Consider the following 16,123-nt stretch of genomic DNA (forward strand, 5'->3'; position numbering starts at 1 on the left):
TATTCTTGACATAATTATAAAACAGTTTTTCCTTAGTGAAAATTTTATCCGAAGCTTAGTTTTAGAATTATAAGGGGAAGTTAAAGAATTACGTATGGAAGGTAGACAGAGGCGGTGCAACTCATCATCCGACGCGGGCGCTCAATTGCGATCAACTATTTGCTACGTATGAAAAGCATACACATGTACGTTTTCCCTCTCTCCCTTTTTCTTCCCCTTCCTCCCTCTCCCCTCTCCCCCTTCCCCCTCTCTCTGACTAGATCCAGAGTCGGATAAAGATTTCTAGCGACTCTAGAAATGAACTCTAGAAATGACTCTAATGAAATTTTTGCCGCCCTCATTCAACTTTCGTCGGCGAAACAAACACCTAAAAAAAAGGTCGTCTATAAAAATTGAAGAATCTTACATTCATCTCTTTTGCTTATCAATAAAATCGTAGTGTCGAAAATGGATGTGATACGTATCCGTACTAATGGAAGCTGCTACGATTAAATTTTATTAAAACGAATACGCAGCACATTCGTTTTGAAGTGCTGGCGCATAAGTGTTGGACTGACGAGATCGGGCCTAAGCACACAGATAACAAAATAACTAAGTCGTGGAACGTAAATCGTAATTGTAGATTGATCAAAACATTATGCATTGACCTACGACTACAACTCACGTTTCACGACTCAGTTACAACCATCTTTGTGCTGAAACCCATATTGTTAATATTCTGTATTCATTTCATCTACGTTTTTTTACCCAATACGCTTGTTGAAATGAGTAGGAGTTATAATAGGAGTATATTGGAACATGCGACGCGAACAAATATCAAATGATCAATGGAAAATTTCCTCAATCATTTGCAAAAATAATTATTTTTTTAAAACTTGTTTCAAAAAATGCCGCCCCCTCCCCGACCTAAACTTGCCGCTCCTAGACATAGCCTAGATTAGTCTTTAGTGCTAATATGGCATTGGCATGTAAGAACCCTCAAGGCAAGATCTCCCCTATCGGCGGTACACGATGGCTTTGGGGCGGTTAGATGCTCGGCTCTCTCGAATCTCTCGAACGTGATAGGCTTAATTCGGAGCTTATTATATTTGGAGTCAAGGAGCGTCCACCTAAAAATTCAAGGAAGATTGTTGCATGCATCGCTTCCTTTCTTAAGATCAAAATTGCATCTGCCGACATGGTTGCTTGTTTTTGTATCTCCGCGAAGGAAGACCGTCCTCATTCTCTAAGATATGGAATCTCTGTTATAAAAAGCTAAGCCTTATTTCTGTGCCATCTGAGTGAATAGAGTTTTATTATAAACTTTAGCATTCCTGCTGGATCGATACTGTCAACATGTTATTATTCTCATTCTAGCTGATATAGAATTATTTTCAGTAATTGTAATATTTGGTATAAAAAATTTATTAGCGTAAAAAATACATATATATCATTAGAACAATTAGTATTATATTTCAGTAGAAATAATATTTCACAGTATTATTAAAAACAAGTTATCATAGGTATCATTTGTACATTAGAATTACATTCAACATTAATTATTTTTTCTATATGTGTTCCGTCTGTTTCACAACATCTTTGATCAGATATGTTACAACTATACGTCTATTCGCATTATAAGTATTCATGATCTTCAAAGGAGCAGTTCCCGTACGATCGCAGAAGTCAAGCATATTAAGTAAAGATATAGATTTGGTGGGGTGACCACATGGGAACATCATAAAATTAGTTCTCGAATTCATAATTTGAAAAACTATTTTTTATTATAATTTTGTCGTGTATCTTCTAAAATATGATACTAATAATATTTTTGCAATAATATTTCAATGAAATTGCAGTGAAATTTTTTTCCACTATTATACTACTAGCAACACTACTTGTCAAATTTACTTATTGCATTATTGCACTAATACACTATTAGTAGGTTTTTTTCATAAGGGTCAGCTAGAATGGGAACAATAATCATATTGACAATATAGATCAAACAGGAATGCTGAAATTTATAGTAGTTCCCAAAACTGTCTATTCGCCCAAATGGCGCAGAAATAGGGCTGGATTTTTTCTAAGAACGAGTGTCCATACCTTGGTCCTCTGGTAATCAAGCTATCTTCGCAACAAATGAATCTACGGAAAACGAACTAAGGGACTTCCCAATGGTGCGGAGATTCAAGGATTTCTGCTAGACGAGAAAAAACTGAATGAGAGGCTCTTTGCTTCAACTCGGTATTGTCTCGGTGAGGCTAGTCGGTGAAGGACGTTTACATCACTCATGGATACATAACGGATATGGGTACATTAGGCCACCTCTCTGCGTCCCAACTGGTCTGCGTAATTGGGAGCATTTGATCTCGATTATTGCTGGTGCATCTTCGCCAACGACTGCGTTGTCGTCTATTGTTGTCATCGCGATCCCCTTTTGAATCTCCGATGGGGGGCAGGAGATGACTATCCGCCTCGTTCTCTGTCCGTGTCCATGGAAAGTGCTCTGGATGCTAAACTCAAACAATCCTCGCTTAAAAACAGAAAATGATTGTCGACTTCTGCCTCTCCAACATCTTTCGGGTCTTTGCGTCTGTGCCACGTTAACTGTCAATCCCTCTTTTCCTACTTCTCAGAATTCTCTGATCACTTTTCTAAATCCACATATGGCATTATTGCAATGTCCGAGACATTATAAAACCTCATGTGCTTTTTTGTTGACCTTCACGAATATCGACTCTTCCGTTTAGATAGAGAGAGGAGGGAGGAGGGATCATATTCGTATACGTGGCCAACAGAAGTTACGACTCTCGCTTCGTCACCCGCTTTCTACTGCGGCCAACCAGAATACCTTCTTCTTGATATTTCTATCAAAAAGTGTTGTCCTACTCGCGATTATTTATCGTCCTCCAAAGCTCGGGCATCTCTCTTGCAGTCTGATTTTGAGAGATACCTTCCCTTTTATTTTGCTGTAGTGATCATTGGTGATCTCAACATTAATCTGAACCAAACTTCCTTTGATTCTGACTTTTTGTATGATTTCTGCTGAAGCAATTATTTCTTTATCATTCCATTTTCTAACATGCATCACATATCTTTTTCTCATTCATGGATCGATCGCTGTATTATAAGCGATCAATTATTATTCTCCTCTTATAACCAATTATCCTATTCCTTTTTCTTCCAACCATAATTTGATAGAAATTTCTCTCGATCTCCCCGTTTATCGATTATTACCACGTATTATAAGCGTCAGAGACTATTCAAAATTCGACCTTGAAACTTTCCGTAATACTTTGCGCTGTCTTGATTGATCCAGTATTACCCGAGCCTTCTTTGTCGACGAAAAAGTTACAATTCTAAGCATGCACCTTGCAAACACTCGGGACTGTATCATTCCTTTGCGATCATTCGTAACTAAAAGGCCATCGGCTTCTTGGCTTGACACGTTTATCCATTCGAGAATGCGAGCTAGAGATAGCCAGGCGTATGCTTCCTCTTCATCTTTCTTCTGAGAGATGGGCGATTTTTCGCTCTCTGTGCAACGAAGGACAAGGAACCAAGTCGATGCCAAGAACAATTACATATTTAACCGCTTGCTCCTAGCTATGCGTAGAACTGCCCTCGCTTGATCTTACCAATTCCAAATCTATAGAGCTTGAGCCTGAAGTTTCTCTTGATCAGTTTAATCTCTTCCTGCTTCTCCTTCTCCTTGCGGTCTCTACAGCCAACTCCGTGATTCTCTTTACGCTTCATCCCTTTCTCCTTTCCCTTCCATCTTTTACTCTTCCTCTATTGCTGAACATGACATCTTCTACTTTCTTCACATTACGCCATCTGATCTTAATACTGCTCTTTGTAAGTGTTTTTCTAACTCTGCTGGATCTAATGATATTAACCTTCGTTTTAAACTCAACAGTCTCTCAGTTATCTTTCATAGCATTATTATGTTCATGCAGTATAACATTTTTTTAATTAGATGCGAACATTAAAATTATGTTAGGATGTAGAGATTATTTTATATCTACCGCATCACTGCTAGGTAAGGAATGAAGAGATAAACGATACGGCCTGACACGTAAGAAAAGTGGCAGATTATTTGTTAGAGTGAGGGAGGTACGATCAGAGTGGCGGCGAGTCTCAGGTCGAGCGGCAACCTGTGAGACTGCAAGCGCCGGTGTATCACATGCTACAGGATTCTTAAAGTATATTTCATTGAGAAAAATTATTGAGAATTAATATTAATCATTTAAACTTTTTAATATTGAAATTTAATATCTTTAAGAATTAAGATGATGATGTCTCAACACAATTAGTTATCTAATTTATCAGAATGTAGAGTATTTGACTCGATTTTTAACATTCTTATTTCTGAGATTGGAAACAATAATTGATTCGAACAATTACGTTCTCTAGGCAAGAAATTTACAACTGATACAAGCAATTCAAGCCGTTTCATCATTTCGTATTAATGAAGAAAGGAGAGAGAAGTGGATTGAAAGAAAATTAAATAGAATGCTAAATATGTTTCTATATTTTTATTCACTACATATCCTGCCGATACGTGGATTACTGTTCAATTGTCGATATCAAACACGACCTGAGAGGATCGACGCGAGATTTGGGAGGCCTTCGGGGCCTAACGAGAGACGGCCATGGAACGCATGGTTTGAGCAAAGGCGGTGGCATCAGCCTTCGTGATGCGCGTTTAATTCTTTGCGCGGGAGATTCCTCGTTAGTGATCTTAGAATCGTGAGAGAGATGAAAGGTGTTCCAACGGAGAGAGCCCTGAGTCGCTGGGCTGTGGTGCAATTCCGAAGAGATCCTGAGGGAAGAAGAAGAAATCGAACTCTCCGGAAGCTATTAATCTTTTGTATAACATCATTACTTGCACCCGCCTACCTGCGCGGTTACCTTTCTTTGTCATTTTATGGAAAAGTAAAATTTATTTATCGACGCGATCGTTTGCAGTTATTTTAATGGTACTGTCTCGCACTAAAACGCTATGCGTTTTTTTAGCGCCGAAACATTACTGTGTCTCTGGATTAGAAATCAGTGTAAGTTGACTGAAGGATAACATCACATAACATGTGAGAGGAAAAACTGAACAGCTCCTACAAGCGCAGTCAGTCCCTTTGGGGTGTAGAAGAAAAAGCAGAGTGAGAGAAAAAAATAAATAGTGACATGCACTTTTTCAAGAATTATTATATTATTTGAAAAGAAAGAACTTGCTTTTCTTGCTCGACATGTCCCGCCCCAGGCAGACTAAATAAAAAAATGATTCAGATAGATTCAGACTGAATAAAAAAATAATCGATCTGCTCGATTTTTGTCGCGCTTATATAGGCGCAAGTTGGTGGTGCTCGCGAATCGAGAAGAAAGGAGAACTCGATTTTCTAAGAATTGGCAATACATTACCAAATTTAGGCATTGAGTTTCCCATAAAAATATTGATTGTGCCAAGCTGGAATTTGACACGGAAGCAACTAAATTTATGCAGATTCGAATCAATTTCTTGTTAATACTTAATAAGATTTCAGCGTTATTAACTAATTTATTTCCCAGGTTTCTTTTTCTTATCCGCTTTTTCGCTCGTCGGATCCTGATTAGTCGGCGCACGTCAGGTGCTGCAAAACACGACTAGTTCGCATTTGCTTACACCTATTTCAGGCTTTATAAAATAATTATAACGATAAAGAAAAAACAATGAACTGAATAGAAATGTAAAGAATATGACACGGAACTGCAAAATAATAACATTCTGTTCAATCGATCTTCTCGTCCGGGAATTCGAGCGACAAACGACACGCGTCGCAGACTGTTGGTACGCGGTAACCGATACTTATTTCAAGCGATTACGAAGATTGAAACGCTTTAATCAAATAACTAATTTTTGCTAATTTTTATGTAAGTCTTGGCTCATGGAAACGATTTCCTCGTCTCCAGGTGGAGTTATCTCTTCGGGAATTTCGTTGTTCGACATCGGATCGCGGTACGTGCCTCACGAGTGATTTGATGGCACGCGCTAGCCGACGCACGTGTCATAGCCGTACTGGCGTAATAGAGAAATCAACATATGACTTCAAATAAGTTTTCGTATGAAATATTCACGTAAATATTTGAACTAAAGTATTTTATACAGACGATGTGAACTAAATCAAGGGATTTATCTCAGAGCAATGTATATTAAAAAATAGAGAAGTGCTTTAAATGTACAGAGCAACACGGATCTATTGAATCTGTTATATTATGACATTGTTTGTGGATGAGTGTTGCTTCCATATTTGTTAATTTTATTTCTGATAAACAAACGAGTTTGCTATTGACCTTTCAAACTCAATGTATTCAGATCGTTCTCTTATTATATTGTATAGAACATCGTTAATCTGTTTTTCAAGTAAATAATAGTGCACAATTATTAACTCTTACTATACTATGTACAATTTGGTACTTCATCCATACTATCAGGGGTCATTGGAATTACTTCGGTTTGTTGCCTCTTTAAAATAATTCAAAAAATTTACCAATATATTTTCAACTTTCTAGAATAAATATTGACTTTTCATTTTGAAAAATAATAAAATGTAGTATAATCTATAATTACTGAAAGACTCATAAGTTGGGAAAAAATGGCATTTGATTTAAAAAATTATAATTTTTCATAATAAATGAATATAAAAAAACGACTACAAAGTTCTGTAGTTTAGATATGAAGTTGTAAAAAAAAAATACTATAACTTCGAATTCTACAAAAAGTTGAATTATTTTTATTGAACACATAAATATAAGTAATTTTCAGTAAGAGACACATAGAAAAAAACCGCGTTAAAATATGCATTTTTATTTTGTTGTAATATAATGTCTTTTTTAATGAAAAGAAATATAAAATGAAAAAACATTTAAATAAATATGCATAAAAGAAAAATTTTACGTTTTGCAAGCTATATATGTAAGTACGATGTTGCTCACAAATATTTATCCATATCCATCTATTCATTTGTCTAAGAAATAAATAATTCTTTTAGAAAGAAATTTTTTAAATAAAAACAAACATTCAGACATTAATTTAGAGTAAAAATAGAATACTTAATATATAATGATTTTGATACAATTTTTGTTTTTACAAAAAACTATAATAACATCGTATACTCACAAGAGTTATTAGAGTGTCTCACGTCAACTTGAATTGCACGCCAGTTACAGGCAGGTTGACGGCCGGAGTCGCGCCGCTGCCTCCCCAACACAAACTTTTTTTACGCAGCAATAACAAGCGCCGGGTTAACCGAGTTTGCAAGAAACTTGCACGAACAAGAATCGTTCGATCACTAGTTATCTGTATTAGTACGGTAAAGGTTAATTTAATATTAAGTCAATGTTCTTTGTTAAAATCTCGTTTTTTATTTTTATTATAATAACTTTCTTAGTTTGAGTATTTGACGAGATACGACAGATGACGATACAGTGTTGACGAAAATTACAGCTTAACGATGTACTTTACACTTTTGACAACACATATCAAATGAATTCAATATTTCTGGAGGATTATATTTTTTGCATTAAAGAGGACATAATATTGATGTCGAAACGTCTGTAATTATATTATATTTTTGTGAATACATAAATTATTATTATCACATTGAACACCTAATGCAGGCTCTCATTGACAAATTTTCTTAAGCTTTTATTGTTAAGCCAAGGGAAATGTAGCGAAAGGAAAAAAAAATTTTATTTATACGGCAGGACATATAATCTCGACATATTCACACATAGTCATTTTCTCTACAAGCTCAGCACCTTTCGACTTTCCAAGTCTGTCCTAACCTGGTTGTACTCTTACCTCTTCGAATGTTCCCAACGTGTGCGCGTCTTTAATGGTGTCTTTTCGTCTTGGGAGCCTATCTTAACAGGTGTTCCGCAGGGCTCCATTCTTGGTCCTCTATTATTCTCCCTCTATATTAATGATCTGAGGCTCTTACTAAAGTACTGTAAGTATTATATTGGGTCATCTAAAAAGTATCCGCGGTTTTTTGTCACTAGATGTATGTTGATGGTCATATATCTAGTGACAAAGTGCCGCGGATACTTTTTAGATGGTCCAATATATTATACGCGGATAACATCTAAATCTACTTCCATTTCCCTCCAGTTAATCTTTGGGAGGCTGTTGGGAGAATACGAGAGGATATCGTCGCGATAGAGGCCTGAGCAATGGCCTCGGTGCAATAGCCTCAGGCTCAATGCTGACAAGACGAAGATCATATTTCTCGTCAGCGCCAGATTTATATAAATAATACTTCTCTCTCAGATACAACGCTTAACGAAACCGCCTATTAAATTCACTAATAAAGTCACTAACCTTAGCCTATGTATTACCATCACCTTGAGCTAAAATGAGCAAATCAAGCATGTCTCTAATCGCGTTAAGGGCATCTTATGGAGGTTGAATTATTACAAAGGCTGCCTTTCAACTCACCTACGTACCCTTATAACCTTGCTAATTTTTCCAATCTTCGATTACTGCGCGGTTGTTCTCACTGATTTAACCTACCAACAAAAAACATAACTAAAAAGATGAATAAACGCCAGATGTTTTATCCTAATCTGCGTAGGGATAAACATGTCTCCAAGTATTACTGTTAGGCTGATAGAAGTCCACGAATGATAGAAGAATTGATTTCACCAACTGTCTCCTCTTTCTGACAGCCTACTCATCTTGCTGTTATACTGAACGGAATTTTTAAAACGACCCTTTGTTTGCACAGCAGTTGAATTTTGAAATAGTTTGCCTGCCGATATAAGCTGTGCTCCTTCTCTTGACTCTATAATCATTTACCCTGTAATAACATCTGATCTTATAGCGATCATCGAAATTTGATTTTTTCCATTTTTACAAAAAACATTAACATCGACAGGCACAAATAACTATTAAATAACTAATTGCCATAATGGCTACAATTTTCGTAGGTATCTTGCAAAACATGTATGATTGTAGTATCAGAATGATTTTGATGAGTAATACCATCTTAATGTTAAGGTCCAAAACTTTTCAAACGACTTTTGCACATTACAATTTTCTTTTCGTCTTTCTTCTTTTGTTGTCATAAATGATTCATTTTAATAAATCTATGCACCTGCTCTCTCTCTCTCTCTCTCATCACCTAATATCACATTAAGTTTTTCCTCCCATGTACCTTCTTTTTCTTCCCATGCTTTACATCTTTCTCATATATGCTCCCAAGTATAGGCTCTATGCTTCTCATATGTGCTCCTCCATAGAATCTGCATATCTTTTTATCTTCTTCCTTCCAGTATTTCCTCTCCATTTCAACTTCGTTCCCCATTCTAAATTTAATCACCTTTCTCCATCTATTCTCTATCCATCCTTCCTTTAAATATCATGGAATTTCTTCATCTTTAATCTTCCCGTATCATCTATTAAATTTCTCTAATCTTTTTTCATCTCTCTTTCCTTTATAACTCTGTCTTTCTGTACTAATATCTCTTCCTCTTTCTCTGCTCCTCTTTCTTTTCTTTTCATTTTTCTTTCTTTCCAAAATTTTTCTTTCTCTCTTTCCTATCTCGACAGATCCTTTCTTTTCGTTATCCTTTTTCTTCCAGTATTTCTTTGCTAACTTTTTCCCTCTACCTTCTTCTATCCTTTTTTCAAATTTCCATGCCCTTAATCTTACCCTTCCTTTCAGTTTGTCCCTTTCCACTTCTTTCCTTATCATATATTCTGATGTATTCTTTTCTACTCCCATCATTCACTTTATGTCTATCTGTATGTCTTTGTGTATATCTATCATTAATCTTTTCTACAGGGTGGGCCATCTATTGGTACGTTTTTAAAAATGCGATCAAATGAGCATACATTGATATTTTTTATTAATTTTTTTTTGTTGTGAAGCTAAAAGTATCCGCGTCAAGAATGAAAAACGATTTCGTTCATGTGGCTCCCTCTACTGGCCTTACAGTATGCCATTCGGTCACCCCAATTATTAATGACATTTTGGACTACCTCGGCGCCAATTTCACTCAAAACAGTCGTAATATAATGTCATCCACTAACATCCCTTTCTCACGAACTTTCCTCACCAATTTGCGTATAGCTCCTTCGGTGGGTGCTCTATCACGACCCATATTTCTTTTCAAAATTCGTACAGTTTCGGCGACACAGCACTGACTTTGAAAATAAGTTTTTAAAATTTCAAAACGCTCTTCAAGAGAAAACATGTTGTTTCGTGCCGCGGACGGTATGACTAATAAACTGTCAAAATTTCGGGTCTGTAGCTCGTTCGGTGTTGCTATACGACGAAATTCAAAAACGTACCAATAGATGGCCCACCCTGTATTTCCTCCCTCTCCCTTCTATCTCATACTTCCAGTAACCCATTACTGGCCATATTAGCGCATTAAATCACAACCTCTTTCCCCATCTTTTCTAAATTTCCTTTTACGTATTCCCCATATGTAACCTAACAAGGCGGTTCCCTTCTTCGTTTTCTCTTTTATATAAGCCTTCTACTCTCCATTTAGTTTCATGATATATCCTAAATATTTGATTTCTCTTACCTCTTTTATTCTCTTCCTTTTCTATATCTATTTTTTCTTTTTCTTCTCCTTTTCCTTTTTTAAATCTTAATATCTTCGTTTTCTGTGTTTAATTCTAATCTTTTTTTCTTGAGATATCTTTTTAGCCTTCCAAGCATACTCCTCATATCATCTTCCTTTTCTGCTAACAATATTATATCATCTGCATAAACTAGCATATTACTCTTCTTTCTTTTAATTTTATTTTTCCCCATTTTTCTTTCCCCTTCTATATCTGCTATTGAAATATTGAAGAAGTATATACTCAATGAACAACTTTGTCTTATCCCTCTCGCCGTTCAAAGTTTCTTTCCCTTCTCCCTTCCTATTCTCATCTTACTAGAATATTCCTTTGTACTTCTTCTATCAAAATGTCTTGTACTTCTTTCCTATCAAACTCTCACTTATTCCCTTCTTCCTCAATTCTTTACTCAAAACTTCCCTACCTATCGAATCATCCTAATTATCATCTATTAAAACATTATTAGAATTTTTACACACATTCGGATGACAGTTATAAAAAAAAATTTTAAACATAATACTGATAGACACCAAGCGCATTTGATAAACACAATATCACAAAAACATAATTTCTTTTCGGATCTTTTTAATAGAAAAACAGAGTTCATTTACGTATAAAAATACTGATTTTCTACCAATTAAATTCGACACATACTCTGTCGAATCAATTTTTCTATAATTGTTCGTTTACGAATAATTACAATAATTACATTAGAATACATTGGTTGTCCTAACACGTTTAGCAATAAAGTTCCTTCAACACTAAAAAAAAAATTAAAATATTTTTCAAACGTAACATTTGTCGTGATACTTTTCGAATACATTCACAGAATTTTTTTGGAAAAACACTCATGTTGATATCTTTAGCACTTTTTTTTCAAGTTTTAAAAATTGGCATTTCATAATTAAAAAAAATAGAATGTCACAATTGTCATTAAATTAGTATATCATTCAGAGTGTTATTCTTATTAAAAAGGTTATGTTTCTTAGTACTATTATAGTATTTTTTTTAGTAGAATATTTAGCTTAATATCCTTAACATATATTTTCTTCTACTTATTATTCTATTTAAAATGTTGCGCATGTGTTTCTTGTATTAATACGATAATTGCCCCAATGTTAAGCCCTCCCTAGTCACAAACAATAGCTTTCGGTTTTAAATCACATCTTTGTAGAAATGTTAATTATTCCTTTATATATCTTAAAAGGTAAGTAGATGAGATTACACTATATTAGAAAGGCTATAACCAATAGGTGTTTCCCGATCAGATGATAAACATCTTATATAAAAAAACAATTGCATGGTCAGCAAATTATCTTGTCTGCTTCCCCAATCTTCAAATCCAATGATTTTATCGCTCTTAACATCAATTGTAAGAGCGAGTTGAATAGACATTTCATTCCCAGCAAGTATGATATAAATCTTTTGGATTCATCTTATTAGTAATTAATATACGTTTGCAACTTCCTCGGAATCATCACTAGCATATCATGATGAAGGATTTAAATTTATACCGTTGAGAGGGAACTTGATTTATATGTAAGAATTATTTCTAAGTTTTGTACCTTATTGAGGATGGCTTCAAATGCGAAATATAAAGTTGTAATAGAAAGAATATATGTATGTTCTTCATAAGTAATGTAAAGTGCCAACCGTCCAAAAGAGAATTTTAACTCTTCGTCACTTTACAATGCGTCCCAAATTTTGTCTCAAATTAGGGGCACGATTATGAATTTTCCTTCTTTTAAGTGTGAAAATAATAAGTGCAAAATATAATTTTCAATGTGATTTTTTTTATTTAAAAACTTAAATATTATTTATAAAATATAATATCGCGCGCGGCAGAAGAATACTTCTAAAAAATAAAATATGATTTTATAGTTTATAGTTTTAATATAACTTTTGTTGTGATCTTATGTGATGTTATCAGTTATTTACGAATATAATATTATAATATAAAAATAACACAATATCATGCCTTATTTCGAACTTTAATTAAATTGACTTTGAATTAATATAATTAACAATCGCGTACACATACACACACACACACACACACACATATATAATATATATATATATACAATATATATATATAATATATATATATATATATATATATATATATATATATATATATGTACAGCCGATTACAGAAAAGTTACAATACTTTTTTTTATGGATTTTGGAATGCAGCTTTCTCACCTTGGTTCTTATAGATCTAACCATTCAACCGCTCTACAAGTAAGACTGAGTTTTGAAATCCATAGGAAAAAAATGTTACAACCTTTCTGCGATCAGTTATACATACATAAAAATTTGTATTTTTTACGTTTTCGCATTAGCAGAAAAGTTATATGATTGATCCCCGAACACAGTTATTTCATTCTTGTTTACCAAATATATATTAAATAGAGGTAAATAATGCTAACAAGTGTTGTGAGGTTAAATCGGACGCGGCCCGCGTCAACTTAGTATTCTGTACCGGAAAATGTCCTCTGTTACATGAGTTTTCATGTCGTTCATCAGTGTCATCTGTCACCGCGATCCAATCGAAGGGGTTGCTTCGGTATGAGAGACATTTGGCATGTTTCATGATACGATGCCATAATCGCGCGTGTTAATTATATTAATTCAAAGTTAATTTAATTAAAGCTCGAAATAAGCCATGACATTGTGTTAATTTTTAAGAAAATATACGAGCATTTTTTATTCCAAAATATAATATCATTTATATGTTTTAATAATAATTATAAAAATATATCTATTAAAATTTAATTACTAATTAAAATTTAATTAATAATTAATATCAAATCTTTTTTTTAATGTCCTCTTTAGCTTCTTGAGAAGTTGATTGCCTTAATACAAAAAAATTTTAATTATAATATTACCTGTAATAATTTTTCCTTTAAATGTTTTGTTTCGGACAATAAATCACTCGTCGTATTTTTTATACTCATTTCTACTGTGTTATGACTTTTACGTGCTTTTCGATACTTCTCATCAGTCTCACGTGCTGTTTGCCGTAATGTTTTCATATCTGTAATAATTAAAGACAAGATAAAAATTATATAAAAAAACAGCTCACAAGATTAAATCATAGTGAAGAAGATGGTATTATGGCATCCCAGTTACATTTTACTCAATATAACTTGGTTAATAATCAATATTTAAGTTTAAAACTTGACAATTACATTCGTTAAAATATTTTAAATCGACTCTGGACTCAAAATTATGAACTATTTATTACTTAAGACTAGTGATGGGTCAATCATATCTTTTGTGAATTTTTAATCAATTTAACATTGCTCTGTTTCGAAACACTTCGAAATATTATTCGAAACTGTATACTCTTGAAAGTCTTGATAGATTTTGAAAATCTTAGTAAGTCTTGAAATTCTTGATAGATCTTGAAAGTCTCGATAAATTTTGAGTCTCGATAAATCTTAAAAGTCTTGATTGGTTTTAAAATTTGATAATTATCGATTCCTTTGATTAAAAAAACATTTGTTTGAATTAAAGAAATGTGAGCATTGTTATACGGTTAAAGAAAAGTTTCTTTGATGTGAACATCATTTCTTGAAATCAAATAAACTTTTCTTTGGTTTAAATCTCATTTTTTAAAATCAAGTAAATTTTTTTTAACCAAATATATTTTCACTTTAATCTAAAAAAAATCAACGAAGGAAATAATTTTTAAATTGTTTAAATTTATTAAAACATTCAAGACTTTTCAAAATATTTGAGACTTTTTAAGACATTCAAGACTTTTCAAGACATTTAAGATTGTATAATTTCGAATCATATTCGAATTTGAATTTCTCATGACATATTTAAACTAATTCAAAACATCTTGATACCCATCACTATTTAGGACAATATTAATATATAAAAATGTGGCGACATTATATAATGACTCGAAGAAAAACATGGGTGATCATGTAGCCTTCCTATAAAAATAGCTTTAAGGAGATGATGGAGTCGGGATGATTAGCCGATAAAACTATTCCAAATTCGGTAGTGATATCTTTCATTCATTTCTTATACTTATTACAATATATATCTAGCTCGAACGCATTCATTTATCCTTATCTTGTAGGGAACTACGTTATCAATATCTCACTAGCGCAGCGAGTGTAGAAAGCCTAGAGATTTTGTAGGTTGCGAGTTGCTTACAAGCAGCGTCAGGGAAAAATAAGATCAGATAGATTATGGCGCTCATCCTGTACGGTCATATTCATTTTGAACTCGAGTAATAAAGATTCATCGTTACCAGTTACGAGAAAGTGTCGATCATTACCTCTTATATCGCATCACACGACAAGCGTGGGCTTGTCTTGAGAATGACTCATCAATCGAGTCACTTATTTCCACATTGGTGATCCCGACGTGATACGAAAGGCCGTCGTGATACGAAAGACCGATGTGATCGAGAGGAAGAAGCGATTGACCGGTAACCGTCGTTTGAGCAACATCGAAACGAATTCCGCGAGCATATGCGCAAAGTTAAGCCAATCTCGATAGAGCATACTAAGCACAAGAAACGCGCATTCGTATTTAAAGATTTATATTCATGTTCCCATGTTTTTCTACGGGTGAGCGGTACCAAGAGAGCGTTAGAGCGTCCCTATATCGGCCCTTACAAGGTTATAAATCGTGTTTCAGATCGAGTATTCAACATTGATGTTAACGATACACAGCGCAGTGTATCGGTCGAAAATTTAAAACCAGCGTATAGCATACGCGATGACTTATGTAGTGCAACCCCAGAAACAGGGCATCAACCAATTCGTTCAGCAACGAGCAACTAGCTTTAAAAACGTATGCGCGTCCGAAGAAAAAAGTCACCTTCGCCATATAATTACAATAAATCCTCCCAACGACAAAATGTAATTAGTTTAAGACAGACACCAAAGACGCAATGATATGTTTTATATAATATGTTTTATATGATACATTTTATATGGTAGACCTAAGTGTCGGCATTATAAATGTACCTGTCACTACACCAATATTTTGTTAACCTAATAATAAGCATAGGGTTTAGATTCGTTGTCACTCGGGGGGGAGTATGTAGGGAACTACAATTATCAATATCTCACTAGCGCAGCGAGTGTAGAAAGCCTAGGGATTTTGTAGGTTGCGAATTGCCTACAAGCAGCGTCAGAGAAAAAATAAGATTAGATAGATTATGACGCTCATCCTGTATGGTCATATTCATTTGAGCTCGAGTAATAAAGATTCATCGTTACCAGTTACGAGAAAGTGTCGATTATTACCTCTTATATCACATCACACGACAAGCGTGGGCTTGTCCTGAGAATTTGACTCATCAATCGAGTCACTTATTCCCACAATCTAACATATTGCAACGCCATCTTAGAAGATCAATTACCTACTATATTGCTTTGTTTACCATTCCGAGTCTTTGCTTAGCGTTCGTATACGTCATTTGCAAATCAATATAAATCTTTCTTTTAAAGCCTTTAATCTTAGTTTCATAAACTCAGTATTGTTTGTGTACTTCATGCG

General features: G+C 34.2%; 1 protein-coding gene across 33 annotated transcripts in view; it reads right to left on the reverse strand.

Moving 5' to 3' along the window:
* LOC105148557 (intraflagellar transport protein 81 homolog) overlaps positions 1–16,123 on the reverse strand; it is a 588,627-nt gene that overhangs the window by 366,203 nt on the left and 206,301 nt on the right. For 26 of the 33 annotated variants that reach the window (XR_015545343.1, XR_015545346.1, XR_015545345.1 and 23 more), the window contains one exon: positions 13,483–13,631. Coding sequence is in view for 21 of the 33 variants with exons in the window: in XM_087406976.1 (XP_087263102.1) it covers positions 13,483–13,631 (149 nt within the window). In the remaining 12 variants the exon portion in view is untranslated. Of the gene's footprint in view, positions 1–3,154; positions 6,981–7,132; positions 7,313–7,354; positions 7,963–8,452; positions 8,814–11,886; positions 12,333–12,367; positions 12,447–13,482; positions 13,632–16,123 lie in introns of those variants that run through there. The other 7 variants (XM_087406979.1, XR_015545353.1, XR_015545354.1 and 4 more) reach the window with 7 other exon arrangements.

This window comes from Acromyrmex echinatior, chromosome 6, assembly GCF_024713525.1.
Source record: "Acromyrmex echinatior isolate Ae372 chromosome 6, ASM2471352v2, whole genome shotgun sequence".
Classification (NCBI taxonomy): domain Eukaryota; kingdom Metazoa; phylum Arthropoda; class Insecta; order Hymenoptera; family Formicidae; genus Acromyrmex; species Acromyrmex echinatior.